Genomic DNA, 18702 nt, shown 5'->3' with positions numbered 1-18702 from the left:
CTGGAATTAGCAAACCGTGAAGTTTGAGCTTTAAGTACATACAGGGCGAGCCTGTAAATTGGACACGAGTATCGATCGCGATCACATCATCCTTTTGATACCCGCAAGGCGGAACAGGCTGGTTAACTTTTAAACGAGCTCGATGTGGCCCTGTGGCCTTGCCAAGACGTCACAGCCGGGCGGGAGGGCTCCCGCACCGGGTCGGGAACCTTGCGTGAAGGTCTTCCTGGAGCCTTTGGACCGCGTGCCGGTTGAGCAGGGAGGGACCGCAGGTTAAGTGGGCATGGTCGTGGCGCCAGGATTTGAGGTGTATTTATTCTATCGCAATTAGCAACTGGTGACTGCTCCCTTGCTTGCGGCACAATAGCGGCCGCTGTGACTTAACGTTTCAGTAATAGGGTAGCTGATTGCAGCTCTTTTGAGTTATTTCCTCATGTTTGGGATAGTGACAATGTTTTCTGTTTGGGAGCTCTGAGGGCTGTGGCCTCCTCCTTGTGTGTCCCCTGTCTGTACTTCAGTAGGGAAGCCCGGGAGGGAGACGGGGGACCTTCTGGTGGCCTCTCTACTACCTCGCCATTCTTGCCAGTGACACATTCACCTGCAGGAGACAGCATCTCACCCTTTGGCTTCCAGTTGCTGTCTCTGAAACGTTTTACTGTGGAAATTTCCACCCGTAGAAATAGACTGATACAACAAACACCCACAGGTGTGGAGGGAGAGAAGGAGGCTCCCCATTCTTTTGAAGTAAATCTCAGAGGCTGTTGTCTCGCAGTCCATAATTATTTCAGCACCACACCTGCCTAATCCCCTAATCCCTCCAGCTCTGATCCCTCACACCCATCACTGGCTGACCTCTCCCCTCAACGCTACCTTGGGAAAGCAGAGGTATGTTCTGGGCCCCTATTTGTGTTCCTTGTGTCCTTCAGAGAACGTTTACTTAAATGTAAAATTTAAATGTGGTAGCCAGATCCCAGGCTGCCCCTCAGAGCCCCTTTAACATCTATCTTATCGTATTCTTTCTCTGTCTGTCTGTCGTCTATCTAGTGCAAGTTCCTAGCATTTCCTCTACACTATAGGGTTGAAGTAGACTTTTGTGGATTAAACACATCCCTCCCACGGCTGGAAGTCTTAGAACATATCCACTTGCTTTCTCTCCCAGGGCAGGGAAAAACAAACAAAACAAAGCAAAATAATGTAACCTTCACCTCCTGTTCTTTCCCCTTCCTCCTTCCCCTCAGAGTTTTTGGGCAGGCTTGAGAGTTTATCTGGTTAAGTGGTAGCTCTAGATAATTACATGCTTAATCTTTAAGTGCTGAAATATGTTGCCTAACCAATTGGAGGGGGATTCCCTTGTCTTGGTGAAAGGAGAGTATTGGGTTTTCAGATGCGGTTCGAGTGGTTCTTGAAGCCTTAGGGTGCTGCTGCATGGCCACTCACCCTGTGTGGAACTGAGAACTTAAAGAGCATGATCTAGAAGAGATCCTGGAATTTCCTTTCTTGAAGACCCAATACCAATGGGTTTGGGGGTCATTTGCCTCCTTCTAATAATAGCCAAGTCTTAGAGCGTCACTGTGTGCCAGGCACAAAACCGGGCTCTGTTATACCCACTCATTTAACCCTCATCCCGTTTGCAGATGAAGGAACAGGGACCCAGAATGGCTAGTGGTGGAGGAGGATTCAGTCAGGTTGGTTGACTTGAATTCTGCACTGTTAACCACTGTGCTGGCCGATCGCATCTAAGATCTGATCTCTAGCTGATCTAACATGGCTGCCTTGTTTTGCAAAATTAACTACTGGACCAAAGGCCAAAGCAGCCTTCTCCCAAATGGCTTCCTGGCCCTGCAGAAGGCTGTGGGTAAGGCATGTGGTGCTCCCTGGGAGCCCCTCAGGTTTCACATGTGTACTGTGGCTTCACATGAGCATGTCCCTGATGGCTGGGCAGACCAAGGCCTTTCTTTTGGTGTGGTGCATTTGTATTTCTGAATTTTTGGTTAAAGAGACCATTATTCTAACACTAAATTTTTGGACTAGGTAGTACATTTACACAGCACTCAGAAGGTGCCAAAGGAGGGTAAAGAATGCCCAGGGAGTCCCGCTCACTCCAGGTGCGGCCATGGTGACGGCCCCAGGGTCAGCTCCTGCTACTCGTGTCTGGTGTGCCTTTTGACTTGTGGTCTATATTTTTGTAAGTGTGTACTTTTTTTTAAATTACTTAGAACAGTGCCTGGCACATGGTCAGTACTCAATAAACATATCTTGAACATCAAAATACAATAAACTAGGAAATCAAATGACCTCATAAAGGCTGTCTACAAAAAACCCACAGCTAATATCATACTTAATAGCAAAACACTGACAGCTTTACCCCTAAGAGCAGGAATAAGACAAGGATGTCTGGACTCACCATTTCTACTCAACATTGTCATCAAGTTTCTAACCAGGACAGTTAGGCAAGAAAATGAAATAAAAGGCATCCAGATTGCAAGGGAAGAAGTGAAACATCTCCATTGGCTGATGACACAATCTTGTATATGGAAAAACCTAAAGAATCCATATATAAAACTGTTAGAACTAAAAAACAAGTTCAGCAAGGTTATAGGATACAAGCTCAATACACAAACATCAACTTGATATCCAGATGCTAGCAAGAAAAGCTGTGAAAATGAAATAAAGGAAAGCATCAAAAAGAACAAAATACATAAGGAATAAACTTATCAAAGGAAGTAGAAGATTTATATACTGAAAACTACAAAATGTCATCCAAGGAAATAAAGGAAGACCTAAATAAATGGAAAGGCATCCTGTATTCATGAATTTGAAGACTAAATATTGTTAAGATGACAATATTCCCCAAACTGACCTATAGACTGATTGACATTCTGATCAAAGTCCCAGGTACTTTTTTGCAGCAATTGATAAATTGATTCTAAAATTCTTACAGAAATGCAAGGGACCCAGAATAGCCAAACCGACCTTGAAAGAGAACAAAGTTGAAGGACTCACATTTCCCATAAAAGTAAAATAAGTAAAATGTATATAAAGTTACAATAATCAAAACAATGTGGTACAACTTTGGTGGTACAATTTTGTACAACTGGTACAAAAATAGATGTGTGGACTGATGAAGTAGAATTGTGAGTCCAGAAATAAACCCATATGTCTATGGTCAGTTGCTTTTCAACAGAAGGCCAGGACTATTCAGTAGAGGAAAGAGTAGTCTCTTCAACAAATAGTGTTGGGGTAGCTGGCATGGAAAAGAATGAAGGCGGACCCCTACTTCACACTGTATTAAAAAATGAACTAAAAATGGACGAAAGAGCTAAAAATATAAAACTCTTCGAAGAAAGCATAAGCAAAAATCATCAGGACCTTGGATTAGGCAATGGTTTCTTACGACACTAAAATCACAAGCAACAATAACAACAAAAATAGACAAATTGGACTTCATCAAAATTAAATACTTTTATGCTTCCGTGGATACCAATAAGAAAGAACAACCCACCAAATGGGAGAAAACAGATGTCCCCACAAATCTTGCACATAGTCATGGTAGCATCGTTTATAATAGTCAAAAAATGGAAGCAGCCCACATGTTTATCATTGGATGAGTGGATAAACAAAATGTGGTACATCCATACAATGGAATACTATTCAGTCCTAAAAAGGAATGAAATGAACATATTATGCACCTTGAAAATACAGATGCATCTTAAAAGTATTATGCTAAATGAAAGAAGCCAGACATAAAAGGCCACTTTTGCATGCTTCCATTTATATCAAATGCCTAGAATAAGCAAATCTGTAGAGACAGAAGTTCGATTAGTGGTTGCCAGGGGCTAGGGCTGAGTGGATTGGGGAGTGATTGGTAATGAGTAGGCGCTCTCTTTTTGGGATGAATGAAAATGTTCTAAAATTAGATAGTGGTGATGGTTTATGAATCGGCTAAGTGTACCATTAAAAGGGTGAATTTTATGGTATGGGAATTATATCTCAAAAAAGATGTTATAAAAGAAACCAAAAAGGGGCGCCTGGCTGGCTTACTCTGTTAAGTATCTGACTTAACTCAGGTCATGATCTCACAGTTCATGAGTTTGAGCCCCACTCTGTGGGCTCTTTGTTGACAGTGTGGAGCCTTCTTCAGATCCTCTGTCTTCCTCTCTCCCTGCCCTCCCCCGCCCCCCCCCCCCACTCTCTCTTTCTCTCTCAAAAATAAATAAACATTAAAAAAAGAAGACACCAAAAAACCTATTTTGCATAAAACAACAACAACAACAACAACAACAAAACCCATTTAAGTGAATGAAAGAAGGAATGAATCTATTCACATTGTATATTCTTGAAAAATGCATCTCAGAGTTTGCTCCGTGTCTACTTATAAAGTACTAGTTGGAGGTGTAAGAATTCTTTATTTTAAACACATGTTCATGGACATTTAAGTCATTTCCAATCTCCTGCTATTGCAGACAATGCTGCACTAAATGTCCTCATGTGCAGGCCAGTTCACAAACCATAGGTATTTTCCTAAAAGAGGAGTTGCTAGGTCAAAGAGGGTTTGCATTTTAAAGTGTGGACGATATTGCCAAATTGCTGTGCCTAAAGAAGTTGTATCACTGGAGCCTCCTATCCATAGCCATGTGCCAGCTGGCCCATGTTCCAGTACCCTTGCACACACGGCGAGTTATCCAGCCATCTGGTCTCCCTCCTCTGATGGGAAAACCTTCGTTGCTCACTCTCATCTAAATTTGCCTGTCTCTGTTTATGAGAGAAGCTAGAAAGCACATTTACTTACATTCCTGGTCATCTCCAAAGCTCTCCAAGCTGTTCTAGGGTTGAGGGATATAGAATTCACTGTGGGAAAGCATAATCAGGGCTCGCCCACCAGGGAAGAGGCAAGGAAATCCCAGATAGGAAGTGAGTCATAATGTGAAATTGCTTTACTGTCATTAATCACAAATGTCTGTTGGGCTCCTCCTCTGTGTGGGATGTGCAGGTTCGTAAAAGAGCTGGTTAATCAGGAAGGCTTGCTTGGGGCTCTAAAGGTCATTCAGTATTGAAAGTGCAATCTCGCATTGCCCATGCCTTGGATTAAGAAGCTCATATCAAGAGGCTTGGAGAAATCAGTGGCCTGGTGGTGCCCACTGCTCAAGCTCACACAAATCACATCTAGGTAAAATGAGTGGAATACCTCTGGAAAATAACCCCAGCTCGATTCTGTGTTTTCTTTCAGGAACCGTCTACCTTGACCATGCAGGAGCCACATTGTTCCCCCAGAGTCAGCTCACAAGCTTCACTAATGATCTCATGGAAAATGTTTATGGTAAAGAAAAACACACCCAAACCGACTTTTATATGAATAGTAGCCAACAACATTCAGCTGATCTATCTCTGCTTAATAAATATCAGATTTATTTAGGACAGTGCTGAATAGACCCCATGGGAGAAGGGTGTCAAGCAAGCACTCAGGTCAGTCCCTATGATACATGTGCGGCCAGGATAGGAAGGATCGGCTCAGGGACACAAGGTTTACTTCCAGAAGAAGGGGTCAGTGTCAGAAGCGCACAGAAATACAAAGCTGCTGTGTTTGACAGGATGACCCTGTGCAGAGGGTGGGGTGGTGGGAAGGACATTCATTTATTCTTTCACTCCAGAAATGTGTGTTGAGCCACTTTGCTGTGGGGGGCACGGTGGTACAATGAAAACAGAGGAAGCACAGGCTCTGCCTTCGTGGACTGTGATCTAGTCAAGACAGGACCTTAATCAAGTGAGCTCCAAATAAATGTAAATGACCAACTATCTGAAGGGCTATGAACAAAAGGCCCATGATACCACGGGGTCTGTGGTTGCAGAGTGACAGGGCTGGCAGTGTGAGTGTCAGAGAAAGCTGCCTTAGGAGAGGGGTGAATACTGGAGGATGAGCAGGGATTCACTTGGGCACGAGGAGTACGGTATTCCAGACAGAGGTAGTAGCATGAACCAAGATCCTTTATGGTTTCAGGAATTAGCCCCGGAGCACAGAGGAGGGGAGGAGAGTGGGGGAGACATGAATGGAGAGGTAGGTAGGGGCATTGTAGGTGCTCTTCAGAGTTTGATGTTTATTCTAGAAACAATGGGCAGCCCTGGAGGACATTAATCAGCAGCACCGTGTGATGAGGAGATAAGCGTGAAAGGGAGCTTGAACTAAAAACAGCTCTAGCTGTTAATGGTAATAGCAGCGAGCACCCTCTCCTGAACACTCACTATACACTTCAGGCACTGTTCCAAATGCTTGATCTCTTCTCTCTCCCTCCATTCTCCAGCCAAATGAGGGTACAGGTTCTGTTTTCAAACAAGCTAAGGTACAGGTTCTGTCATCACTCCTGTTTTACAGGTGAGGAAAGTGGGCCCCAGGGAAGGGAGGCAGCTAACCAGAGGCCATACAGTCAGAAAGCGCTGGAGCTGGGGGAGTGGCTCTCCAGGCCAATGGGCTCCAGAGCACAAGCCCTTATCCCTTAGCAGACTGCCTCAGTTCATGACAGTCCTATCATGCCACACTAAGGTCCTGGGCAGTCAGCAGATATTTAAATCTGGGGAGTCATTTGTAGGGGAGATGTCACTGAGGGACCTTATCTTGATTTTACTCCATGATTTGCAAAGAGACCCACAAGTCTTCCTTAAATTTTGCAATTGTCCTAGCTGTGGGAAAGGTGCCGAGAAGTGACGATCTGTAGACTGTAGGTAGTGCTGATGGTGCTGAGCTAAAAACCAGGGTGGCGAGAGGAAGCAAGGGTAAGTACCAAGTCCCTGGGTTACTAGTGCCTATGGAAAAGGAGCATTGGTGGCTTCAATGACCAGAAATCCAGTGTGACCCGACAGTATATATGAGAAAACAAACAAACGAACCCTAAAACAAAAAAGGTCAAGACTGTGTTAATGTGGTCTTGTGGTCCTGCTCCTGAGAAATGCTTGTGCCTCACCCCTGCACATCTGGCCCCTTGAGAGGTCTGTGTCCTCGTCTGGGGGCCATGTTTTGAGGAGGTAATGATACTATGGGTCACACTCATGGGGCATCCAAGGAGGGGAGGAGAACTAGAAATTGACAAGTGAAATTAGGAGACTTGGGGCACCTGGGTGGCTCAGTCGTTTAAGCATCCAACTCTTGATTTCAGCTCAGGTCATGATCTCATGGTTCATGAGATCAAGTCCTGTGTGGGACTCTGCACTGTCAGCATGACACCTGCTTGGGATTCTCTCTCTCTCTCTCTCTCTCTCTCTCTGTCCCTCTCCTGCTTGCTCTCTCTCTGTCTCTGTCTGTCTCTCAAAGTAAATAAATAAACATTTAAGCAAATCTTAAACAAAAGAAATTAGGAGAGACTCTAGCCTTGAGAATGAGCTAAGGGGAGATGTGATGGTCCCTTTCACATATTTGGAGGAGATAGATGTGTTTCTGCGGGAATGATGCCGGTAGCAGCGGTGTGAATGCAGGGCAACAGATGGGGACTTAGATTTAAGTGACATTCATGGCTCTGTCTCATGGTTGGGGCAGGGCCGGCGGCAGGGGGCGGGGAGAAAGGGCAGCTTCCTGAGGTTGTGTACTTGGTTCCCTGGAGTTAATTATCAGAACTACCTGTCAGGAAACTTGTAGAAAAGGTTCTTGCATTGGTCTGGCTGCCTGAGAGCTGACTTCCAGCTCCAGAATATTCTTCCCCGATCCCATCTTGCTTTACTAGTTGGGGGCGGAGGTTGGTTGGTTGGTTTAAAAAAACTGAATTTTATTTTACATATCATAAAATTCATCTATTTCAAATGTACAATTTAGCGATTTTTAATAACTTTACCAAGTGGTGCAACTATCATTATAAATCACTTAGAACATTTTCATTCCCCCACTAAGATCTCTGATGCCTATTTATAGTTAATCCCTGTTGCCCCCTCAGTCTCAGGCAACCACTAAATCCATTACTTTCTGAATCTCTCTCTGTACAGTTGCCTTTGCTGGACATTTCATATAAATGGAATCGTATACTGTGTGACGCCTTGTGTCTGGCATCTTTCAGTGAACATGTTTTTGCGGTTCATTCATGACCTAGCCAGCGGGTTCCTTTTTATTGTGACTACTTTCCCATTGTGTGGATAGATCGCATTTTGCCTATCTGCTCATCAGCTATCTGCTGTCTGCTCACGATAGACATTCATGTTGTCCCCAGGATTTGGCTTTACCAACAAATCTGCCTGTGAGCATTTCTGCGCATGACTCTTCGTGTGGATGTATGTTTTCACCTCCCTTGAGGGTATGGGAGGGGCATCGCTGGGTCAGACAGTGGTTGTATGCTTAACTCTTTGAGAAACTGAGGGAGAGGATTGGGAGGAACACAAGAAGAGAGACACAAGTAGTGGCCTGATGGCCTTTCTCTGTAACCTGCCAGGTAACCCTCACAGCCAGAACATCAGCAGCAAGCTCACCCATGACACCGTGGAGCACGTGCGCTACAGGTGAGTGGCAAAGGTGCCAGCCCGAGCGGGCGCCCCCAGGTGGCTGGGCTGCTTTCCTACCACTTACCGCCTCCCACAAACGTTCTGAGCTGGTTTCGGGAAGATCACGGTCAGCTAAATGGTCAAGTGCACAATGATGAACATTAGGGGCAGAGGACGGGAAGGTGAGAGACAGTGGGTGTGGAGCAAGGCGGAGCCAAAGCGCAGGTAGGTGGCCCTGAGGTGCTCATGGCCGTCTCAGGTGGCTTCGGGCCGGTGCCAGGGTGCCCGGGGGCCAGAGCGACAAGGAGCGACCACTTCCCAAGTCTCACCTTCAGAGAGAAGAAAAACATTCAGTCTGGGCTTTCCTTTCGCATTTCATTAGGCGCCTTGTTTTACTCATCCCCAGCCCACCCAACCTTTTTACGAGTATGCGCGCCTCGGACAGCTCTTTATGTTTTTCCACAGGTGAATAGTTAGTTTTCGTAAGTAATTTCCGGGGGGTGCCTAACGTTCCTTCAATTCCTATAATTTCAAGTCATTTCCAACTGGAAAGTGGTGCTGGGGTGCCACGTATGAAAAGTGCTGCGAAACAAGTTGGTGACCTACCACTTGCCGTGGCGGAGACAGAGAGCTGACCGGGGAGAGAGTGTGTCCTGGGATTACGATCATCGTGGGTTTTTGCCTTGTCCTAGGAGGGTGCGGACTTGGGAGGCGGGAGGTGCTTTTGCCAGTTTGAACCTGCTCGTCAGCTCTTCCTGCGGCCCGCTTGGCCCCTGCCCTAACTCCGCGAGGGTGGCCAAGCCGGTGTGGGTCTTCTAGATGTGAAGGTAGAGAGATGTCACATTCAGTAGAAACGCAGCTACCGCTGGACGTTTAACACTAGTGAGACCAAGGAGTTGGCATGATACTGTGCTTCTTCCAGGATTTTGGAGCACTTCCACACCTCCACAGAGGACTACAGCGTGATTTTCACGGCAGGGAGCACGGCTGCTCTTAAACTGGTGGCAGAGGCCTTCCCGTGGGTGTCCCCGGGCCCGGAGAGCAACGGGAGTCGGTTCTGTTACCTCACCGACAGCCACACATCCGTGGTGGGCATGAGGAAGGTCACCACGGCCATGAACGTCACTTCCATCCCAGTCAGGCCAGAGGACGTGTGCGTGGTGGAGACACGGGGCACTGCTGCCAGTGACCCTGACTGCCAGCTCCCGCACCTCTTTTGTTACCCTGCTCAGAGTAACTTTTCCGGAACCAGATACCCCCTGTCCTGGATAGGAGAGGTCAAGGCCGGGCGGATGTGCCCCGTGAGCGTGCCTGGGAAGTGGTTCGTGTTGCTTGACGCGGCCTCCTACGTGAGCACCTCGCCTTTGGACCTGTCGGTTCACCAGGCCGACTTTGTCCCCCTCTCCTTCTATAAGATCTTTGGATTCCCCACTGGCCTGGGCGCTCTGCTGGTGAATAATCGTGTGGCTCCTCTGCTGAGGAAAACCTACTTTGGAGGAGGCACGGCCGCTGCGTACCTTGCAGGAGAAGACTTCTATATCCCAAGACAGTCGGTGGCTGAAAGGTAACTCGCCACGGGGATGGCTGGCTGGAGTTCAGCCAGGCAGGGGTCCGGCATGTGTCCCCTATAGGATCATGCAAGGGACTGGGCTCGGCCACCAGGGTTAGGGGGTTTGGAGGCAGGGACGGAGGCAGAGGTCGGCTGGAGGGTGCCCCAGGCAGCTTAGTGAACTGGGCCCCCGTGTGCGGGCTTGTCCAGAGCTGTGAGAGGACAAGGGCTGCAAGCGGAGGCCGTGAAGGGCTCTCAGGAGGGTAAGGAGGGTCGGCCACCGGGCCTTTCCCCAGAGCACAGGCAAGAGGTGCCGCAGTTTATCAAAGCGGTCTTTTAAAAAGATGGCATCTTCTGGAACAAGTGTGCGTGCATGTTGACGGCACAGCTGGTTTTCAGCAGCTGGAATCTGCTCAGCTTGGTGGCTGGTTGGCAAGAAGAATTAGTTAATTCAGAAGCCACCAGACATGTGGGGTGCTGTGAGCAGGCTCTGTGAGCCCTGTGAGTGACAAAGGGAAGTTTGAGGGCAGAGAGCTACTTGCCTGCAAGTGGCAGAGGCCTCTGCCCGGGTTTGCTGGTGTATGCATCTTCCTCAGGCCGCGGGGCACGGGGTGCGGGACAGGCCGAGGAGCTCTCCCACAGGGTGATGGCTGGGACCCATGAGGTCGAATGCGTGAGAGGATGAAAGTGACAGCTGACCCAGGGTTCTGCTGGGTCCAACAGCGGGTAATACCATGGGATTGGGCCAGGGGGCTAGTGACCCTGCTGGTGCCTGAGAAGACCCGGAGCCTGGATGGGAAGGGGGTCCGATCCCCCATAGACCCAGGTGGAGACTCAGGGTTCTGCGGATGGGGGCGTGTCCCTGCCGGTAGAGTCATGGGTCAGATCTGTGGGCCCCAGAGCTGGATTGCTGGCGAGTGAATCCGGGCTTCACCACGCACCAGCAGCAGTGGGGACAGGGGTGTATGACTTGATCTCTGCGCCTAGTTTTCCCTATAAAGTGGGTCTCTGAAAGCCTATGATTATTGAGAGCTCGTATAGGTGAAGTGCCCAGAGAGAGTTGGCATCGGTGGGGCTATTTGGTGTCTCTTTTATTTCGGACTTCTCCATAGCTGGGGGATTCTGGAACAAGAACTCTGCTGTAAGACAATTTGTATCCGGGTGTGATAACGTAGTGAGTAGTATAACCAAGCGGGAAGAGAATGACAGGCACAGCATCACATAAATTAAAGGCAGATCACAATGACAACTCCAACTTTATGGAGCCAATAGGAACGTGTGGAGGCCAGGAGAAGTGGGGCAGTGCCTACCGGGCAGGATGGGGGTGGGCTGAGCTGGACCAGACCTCTGGCCTTCGACTGGGCGGGTTGCCTCACGGCAGGTGCTGCACCAAGATTCCTAGAAAGCGGAATGGTTATTCACCACTAGAAGTCTCATTTTTTTCTAGTGGGCTTAGGACTAGAACTCGAGATATTTAATACCCAAACCAAATATGTTTTGAACATGTACCCCGACCATGTTCTTAATTGTTTGATAACCCAAGAATGTACAATTTTTGATGGAAACAAACAAACAAACAAACAAACCCTTCCTTTTTTCCAAGAGTCTATTGATTATTGGTTAATGAATAATTATTTACTATATATCGATAACTTAATTCATTATTAGCTAATAATGTTTAATTTATTAGAGATTATTTATTAATTCACTGGTGATTAATCAGTTAGTAATTGATTCATTATTGATTAGTTCATTATCATTATTATTTTTTAAAGTTTTTAATATTTATTTTGAGAGACAAAGAGTGCAAGCAGGGGAGGGGTGGAGGGAGAGAGAGAACAGAGAGACAGAGAGAGAGAGAGAGAGAGAATCCCAAGCAGGCTCTGCACTGTCAACACAGAGCCTGATGTGGAGCTTGAACTCACGACTGTGAGATCATGATCTGAACTGAAATCAAGAGTTAGACGCTGAACTGACTGAGTCACCCAGGCACCTCTTATTATCATTATTAATTCATAGTTAATTCATTAATTGTTGAGTCATATAGCTAATTCATAATACATTAGTTTTATAAGGAAATTAAGATTGCAGTAACAGGGTTCTGAGCAAATCCTCTCCCTAGAATATTAAACTACAAAGCACAATATTTCCTTCCATTGAAAGCTTCGGCTTGCTTTGTTCACTGTTACAGGTTTGAAGATGGCACCATCTCGTTCCTTGACGTGATAGCACTAAAACACGGGTTTGATGCCCTAGAGCGCCTCACAGGTCAGTGGATCCTTTTATCCAGTTGCTCCCGTTGCCTGTGTCCTTGAGGGTGTCCCGGCACGGGTGTGGTTTAGATAAGGACCCAGGGGCTGTGCAAGGGGCTGGCACAGGGCAGCTGTACAGCGAATGCAGTTGAAGCTAATTCTAAAGAATTTCGGAATGACTTCCGAGGCAAGAGCAAGAGACTGCACCACATTTTTTTTTTTTTAAATTTTTGTCAGTTAAAAGAACATTTTAACCAGTAAGAGACGTTCCAAATCAGGAGATTAGTCACTTCACAGAAGCAGAAGACCCACCCTTGGTCCCTGGTCTGGGAATGGTTACAGATCCTGAGACCTTATTCTGCTGTTACCTTGCTGGGTCCTCCCTCCTGTCTCAGGGGGCGGGGGGGACTGTGTGATGAAGAGCTAACGCTCAGAGAAGTTAAGTGCCTTCTCCAGGGCCAGGGACCTCGTAACTGGGAGGGTTGGAGTTCCAACCTAGGCCATAATAATGCCTAACCCCGAGCCCCTGTCTCTGCTGCTGGGCTTTGCAATGATGCACGTTGTGTGTCCCGGCAAGTATTTGGGGTGTTGGGCAGGTGGGGGACACTCACTGTGGGCTGACACACAGATGCCACTCCCCATCGTGTGGGGCCTGACACAAACACATAGGACTAGAAGAACCTCTGCCTTACAAGCCAGGCACCCGCCCTCCATCATGCTCCTGGGCACTCCTCCAGAGGCTGAGCTTCTAGAGCTGGGTGGTGCTGCTTGCACCCTCCATATGGAGGCGGGGTGGTGGTGAGCCAGGGGTGTGGCTTAAATATTAGGCAGTCCTTCCTTTCTCTCCTTTGTCACAGTAACGGGACCTTGCAGGTTCTCAGCCTGAGCCCAATATGGGGCGGGCGCGGAGGGAATGGACAGGCTTCACGGGAGAGGAGGGTGGCACCGATGGTAATACAGGGAAGTGAACAGACAGCATCCAGGACAAAGAGGAGATAATAAAGACAAGCACTGAGAAATGAGCACTTTCCCCAGAAAGATATTAATAGATGGCCGAACAGCAAGATACAGGTCTGATAGCTCCAGGGGCGCCTCAGAAAGCGGACTGACAATACCTGCTCCGTAATAAGGCAAACCCCTGATTGTTCCTACCTCATTGCTCCTTTGAAAAAATGTGTAGTGAAGTACACATAACATAAAATGCATCACTGTAGCCAATTTAGTGTGCATTTCCGTGGCATTAAGCACATTTACATTGTTATGTAGCCATCTACCACTGACCATCCCTGGGACTTTTACATCGTCCCAGACTGAAACCCACTACACAGTAACTCCCCATTTCCCCTCCCTCCCAGACCCAAGTAATCTCCACTCTTTCTGTCTCTATGAATTTGCCTCTTCTAGGCACTTAGATAAGAGGCATAATACAATATTTGTCCTATTGTGTCTGGCTTCTTTTACATAATGTTTTCAAGGTTCACCCATGCTGTAACATGTATCCTTAATTGATCTGGATCCTATTGAAATGATTTACACATTGAGGGTGCCTGGGTGGTTCAGCTGGTGGAGCATCTGACTCTTGATTTTGGCCCAGGTCATGATCTCAGGGTCGTGGGTTTGAAACACGTGCTGGGCTCTGTGCTGAGGGTGGAGCCTGCTTGAGATTCTCTCTCTCTCCCTCTACCCCTCTCCCGTTTGAGCTCTCTCTCTCTCTCTCTCTCTCTCTCTCAAAAAATGATTTAAATGTTAAAGGTACAGCAAAAAAAGAGATACTTTTAAAGATAAGGTGGTGCTTTTTTGCCATTTGTAACCCAAGGGTCTAAATTCTCCGAATGCTTAAGTGGCATTATTAAAGAAAGAAAACAAAGAGGATGACAGGAATTCCTATGGAAGATTCCACAGAAACAACAACAGTAAGGTGTTGTTCAGTCCCCCAGACCTACACATTAACCATATGGACAGTACCACACCATATTTACCCATACTTACAATTGTTAATCTGAGGTCCAGCTTTGCCGGTTAGAATGATCTTGTGTTCTTAAAAATGACTGAGTGAATTACGTGGAAAGTTCATGATTCTGTCTGACATTTCACAATCGCTTTCGAGGTGGAATGGAGAATATAAAGCAGCACACCTTTACCTTGGCTCAGTACACCTACACTGCCCTGTGTGCTCTCCGGTACCCCAATGGAGCCCCTGTGGTGCGGATTTACAGCGACTCTGAATTCAGCAGCCCAGAGGTGCAGGGTCCTGTCATCAATTTTAATGTTCTCGACCACAGTGGGAACATTATTGGTTATTCCCAGGTGGGTTTTCCCCTTCCCTTCCCTTCCCTTCCCTTCCCTTCCCTTCCCTTCCCTTCCCTTCCCTTCCCTTCCCTTCCCTTCCCTTCCCTTCCCTTCCCTTCCCTTCCCTTCCCTTCCCTTCCCTTCCCTTCCCTTCCCTTCCCTTCCCTTCCCTTCCCTTCCCTTCATAATTTATTGACAAGTTAGCTAACCTACAGTGTATATAGTGTAATCTTGGCTTCGGGAGTAGATTCCTGTGATTCATCACTTACATACAACACCCAGTGCTCATCCCAACAAGTGCCCTCCTCAATGTCCATCTCCCATTTTCCCTGACCCCTCAACCCCCCATGCCCATCAACCCTCAGTTCTCTGTATTTAAGAGTTTCTTATGGTTTGCCTCCTTCTCTGTAACTTATTTTTCCTTCCCTTCTCCTATGGTCTTCTGTTAAGTTTCTCAAATTCCACCTATGAGTGAAAACATATGATATCTGCCTTTTTCTGATTGATTTATTTCACTTAGCATAATACCCTCCAGTTCCATCCATGTTGTTGCAAATGGCAAGATTTTATTCCTTTTCATCACTGAGTAGTGTTCCATTGTATGTATATCCAGGTGGGTTTTCTTGTCACCTTGAGCACCTGTTCACAACAGAATTTCTTTCCCCTGGAACTCTGCAGCCTTTTGGAGCCCTGACATTTGCAGTCCAGGTCTGTGAGTCCTTGCAGTAGCTGTGAGAAAGGCAGCCCATGCATGATTGGAGAGGCCCAGCCCTTCCTTAGAGGCTCTATACTCTCATAGGCACTCCGTTCTAACAGGTGTGGCTATTTAGTTTACCAGCTCTCCTTTTTTCAGCCAGAAATGGTCATTTTCAGGCATGGAGAGAGAAGGTCTGAGTCCTTGATAGCACTGGAAGGTGACAGCTGACAGCTTGCCAGCAAGGGAAGACACGCTAAAACAATGGAGACAGAAAAGCAGTGTAGACAGAATGCCACGTCTGAGGTCATTTCATGTATATTCAGCATGGTAGTCCCAGGGATACATCAGATGGTAGGTATCATGGGATTACACAACATGGGCCTGCTACCACCAGGTCTTTGAATGTGGCCTGGAATTCAGAACTCTTTCTTTATGGTAAGCAGAAGTGCTGTCCTTAGTATCACAAAAGCCCTTGTTTCTGCCATGGTTCGTGCATATTATGAGTTGGAAAGATTTAGTCGTTCGGTTATAACATAGTTTGTGCAGAATACCCTTTGTATCTATTTTTCCCACGAACACAGTGCAAATAGTGGTTTGTGTTTTGGGAACTGCTTGGGTCCTTGCCATAACTGAGTAAGCTGGTCACCGCTCAGTCCATCAAAATGTCCAGAGGCATACCAGGCACTCTGCCATGGCGATAGATGGTCACCAGATGTGTTGTCCCAGACTGGCGGGGATGGGGAGCGCAAGGCCCTTCCCAGAGCCTGGGTTCCTAGAGCAGCTCTGTGAGGAGCAGGTTCGATGGTCAGATAAGTTTGGAAGAAGGTGTTCATCTTCCCCTGAAAGCCATACTCCCTATCACCTTTGTTAAATGCAGAATTTCTCAAGGAATCATTCCTCCACCCCTTCTCAATAGCCATAAACTATCTGAGGAACACAGTTGAGAAATATTCTTCTGGGGACGTGTTAATTCTTACTCGTATCTGGGAGTGGACCCTCTACAACCACAGGTTGTCTCTTGGGTGGGTTTACCGTGCAGACACCCCTTAGTTTACGCTGGCAGCATGACGCCGCTAAGAAACAGGCAATTTTGAACGCTTTTGGTGGTGGTGGGCGGGGGGTGGGTGGCAAATGGAAAATGCATCAAGAGTAAAAGTTTTGCCCTCTTAAATGTGTTATTCTGGGTGATGGGTAAAGTAAGTTTCATTCTTGGACCCAAATAAGTTGTACTTCCCTCGAGGTGTGGAGGAGGGCAGGCGGGTGACCATGACATGTGCGGTGGCAGGCAGAGCAGGGAAAGAATTCCTCGTTGTCCCAGAGACTTCTCGAAGAGAAGGAAGAGCCTAGGCGGGGAGAGCTTCCTGTCTGGGTGCCCCACTGACTTTACCAGGATTCTGGTTCCCCGAGGCCACACTCGGGATGTGTTTCTTCCTCTGTGCGTTTGTAGAGGAGGCTCGTATCATGAATGGATTCCGTGGCTGAGGTGTGACCAACTGTGCCGGCTCAAGAAAGCCCAGCATGGTTTTCCTGGGCCACTTCACCATGTGGAAATTCCACAGGGACTTTGGTGGCCTTTAGAAAGATCAAATGCATCATGGTGGGGTTTGGCTCTCTTTTCACGGGATGTGTAAAATAATTGAGCTTTCTTTCTTTTTTTAAAAAAAATTTTTAAAAAAAAAAAATTTTTTTTTTCAACGTTTTTTATTTATTTTTGGGACAGAGAGAGACAGAGCATGAACGGGGGAGGGGCAGAGAGAGAGGGAGACACAGAATCGGAAACAGGCTCCAGGCTCTGAGCCATCAGCCCAGAGCCCGACGCGGGGCTCGAACTCACGGACCGCGAGATCGTGACCTGGCTGAAGTCGGACGCTTAACCGACTGCGCCACCCAGGCGCCCCAAAAAAAAATTTTAATGTTTATTTTTGAGAGACAGAGAGAGACAGACAGACAGAGCACAAGCAGGGGAGGGGCAGAGAGAGAGGGAGACACAAAATCTGAAGCAGGCTCCAGGCTCTGAGCTGTTAGCACAGAGCCCGATGCAGGGCTCGAACTCACAAGCTGTGAGATCATGACCTGAGCTGAAGTCAGACGCTTAACTGACTGAGCCACCCAGGTGCCCCAAGGGTCTCGTTTTTGATAGCCAGGGCTCCTAATTTCATTCTCCCCACTGTGGAAGTCACTCTACACAGTGGTTAAGAATGTGGGTCCAGATTCTGACTGCCTTTTGCTTGGCTCTCTCAGCTTGGGCAAGTTAATGTAAGCTCTCCAAGTCTCCATGAAATGGGGATAACTAAGTACCCTGCTGATAGTGTTGCTGATGAGGATTAAATGAGATATAGTATATACTGCCTGAGCAAGGGGCACTGGTATGAAGCAAGTGCTCAATAAACAGTGAGCATAGAGACTCCTGGGTGGGGAGGCTCCAGTGTGCACTGTGGTCAGGCTGGTTCCTTGCTTTCCAGGAGGTAGTGCTCATCCTGCCACAGAAACCAACTCTTTCACCTGGCTGGGCACAGGCCGGGATCCCATAGGGCTCAAGGTGAGAGGGTACTGCCTCATGATGGGGAATTAGGAGGAAGCATAGGTGTGGCCCAGAGAGCCTCTTGCACCCACATCCTCTTCTTGATGGGGGCCTTCTCTCTTCTTGAATCTCAATGGGTTTGTGACTCTCTCATAACCAGCAAAGTGCCACAGAAGGTGACGCTGTGTGGTGGAAAAAACAATGCCACATCAGCATTATTCCTTGGGACATCCACTTTTGGGCTCCAAGTTACCATGTAAGAAGTTCTACCCTGAGGCTGCCATGTTGTGAGGAAGCCATGCCATGTGGAGAGGCCAAGCACAGACATGATGGTGGCAGTCCTGCTTTGAGCCTTCCTGGCTGGGGGACCAGACACACACATGCATAAGTAAGTCTCCAGATGATCCCAACTCCCAGACACAATGTCACTCCCAGCCTCAGAGACTTCCCAGCTGGGACTCGAGAAATCATGGAACAGAGTCAAGTGTCTCCTCTGTGCTCTTTCTGAATTCTTGACCTACTGTAGCTGTGAGCACAATAAAATGGCTGCTACTTTATCCCCCCACATTTGGTGGCTTGTGTCGCAGCAGTGGTAACTGGAACAGTGAATGTGGGGTGGGGGTGGGGTGGCCACTGGAGCCTTCTAATTCCGCTTGGCAGGAGTTGGGGTGGGGCAATGAGGGGACTTCCCTAGCAGCTGCCCGTTGAATGGAGACCACCTGACTCTGGAGATGGAGTGGGCCAGACCCAGTGGTGCTGCTAGGTCTCAGCTCAGAGAGCCAGGGGACCCCTGGATTTCATTAGCAGGCCTCCACGTCACTGAGCTACTTGCCCAGAGTAAAGGAGCAGAGTTGTTTTCCTGAGTCCCCCTCAGTTCAACCCAGACAATGGCTTCTTCTCTGACAGTCCAGGGGAGACAGCTAAAATGAAGACAGCCATGGTC

The 18702-nt window shown here is 47.6% G+C and overlaps 1 protein-coding gene across 3 annotated transcripts in view; it reads left to right on the top strand.

Moving 5' to 3' along the window:
- MOCOS (molybdenum cofactor sulfurase) overlaps positions 1 to 18702 on the top strand; it is a 52275-nt gene that overhangs the window by 776 nt on the left and 32797 nt on the right. The window contains exons 2-7 of one of the 3 annotated variants that reach the window (XM_058692326.1): positions 2032 to 2185; positions 5228 to 5317; positions 8403 to 8469; positions 9374 to 10015; positions 12192 to 12268; positions 14360 to 14559. In XM_058692326.1, coding sequence (XP_058548309.1) covers positions 5302 to 5317; positions 8403 to 8469; positions 9374 to 10015; positions 12192 to 12268; positions 14360 to 14559 — 1002 coding nt within the window. In that variant the 5' untranslated portion in view covers positions 2032 to 2185; positions 5228 to 5301. Of the gene's footprint in view, positions 1 to 1634; positions 1686 to 2031; positions 2186 to 5227; positions 5318 to 8402; positions 8470 to 9373; positions 10016 to 12191; positions 12269 to 14359; positions 14560 to 18702 lie in introns of all 3 variants that reach the window. The other 2 variants (XM_058692327.1, XM_058692325.1) reach the window with 2 other exon arrangements.

The sequence above is a fragment of the Neofelis nebulosa genome, chromosome 11 (genome assembly GCF_028018385.1).
Source record: "Neofelis nebulosa isolate mNeoNeb1 chromosome 11, mNeoNeb1.pri, whole genome shotgun sequence".
NCBI lineage: Eukaryota > Metazoa > Chordata > Mammalia > Carnivora > Felidae > Neofelis > Neofelis nebulosa.
Note: the sequence above shows the minus strand (reverse complement) of the source record. Positions and strands in the feature narration are given on the sequence as shown.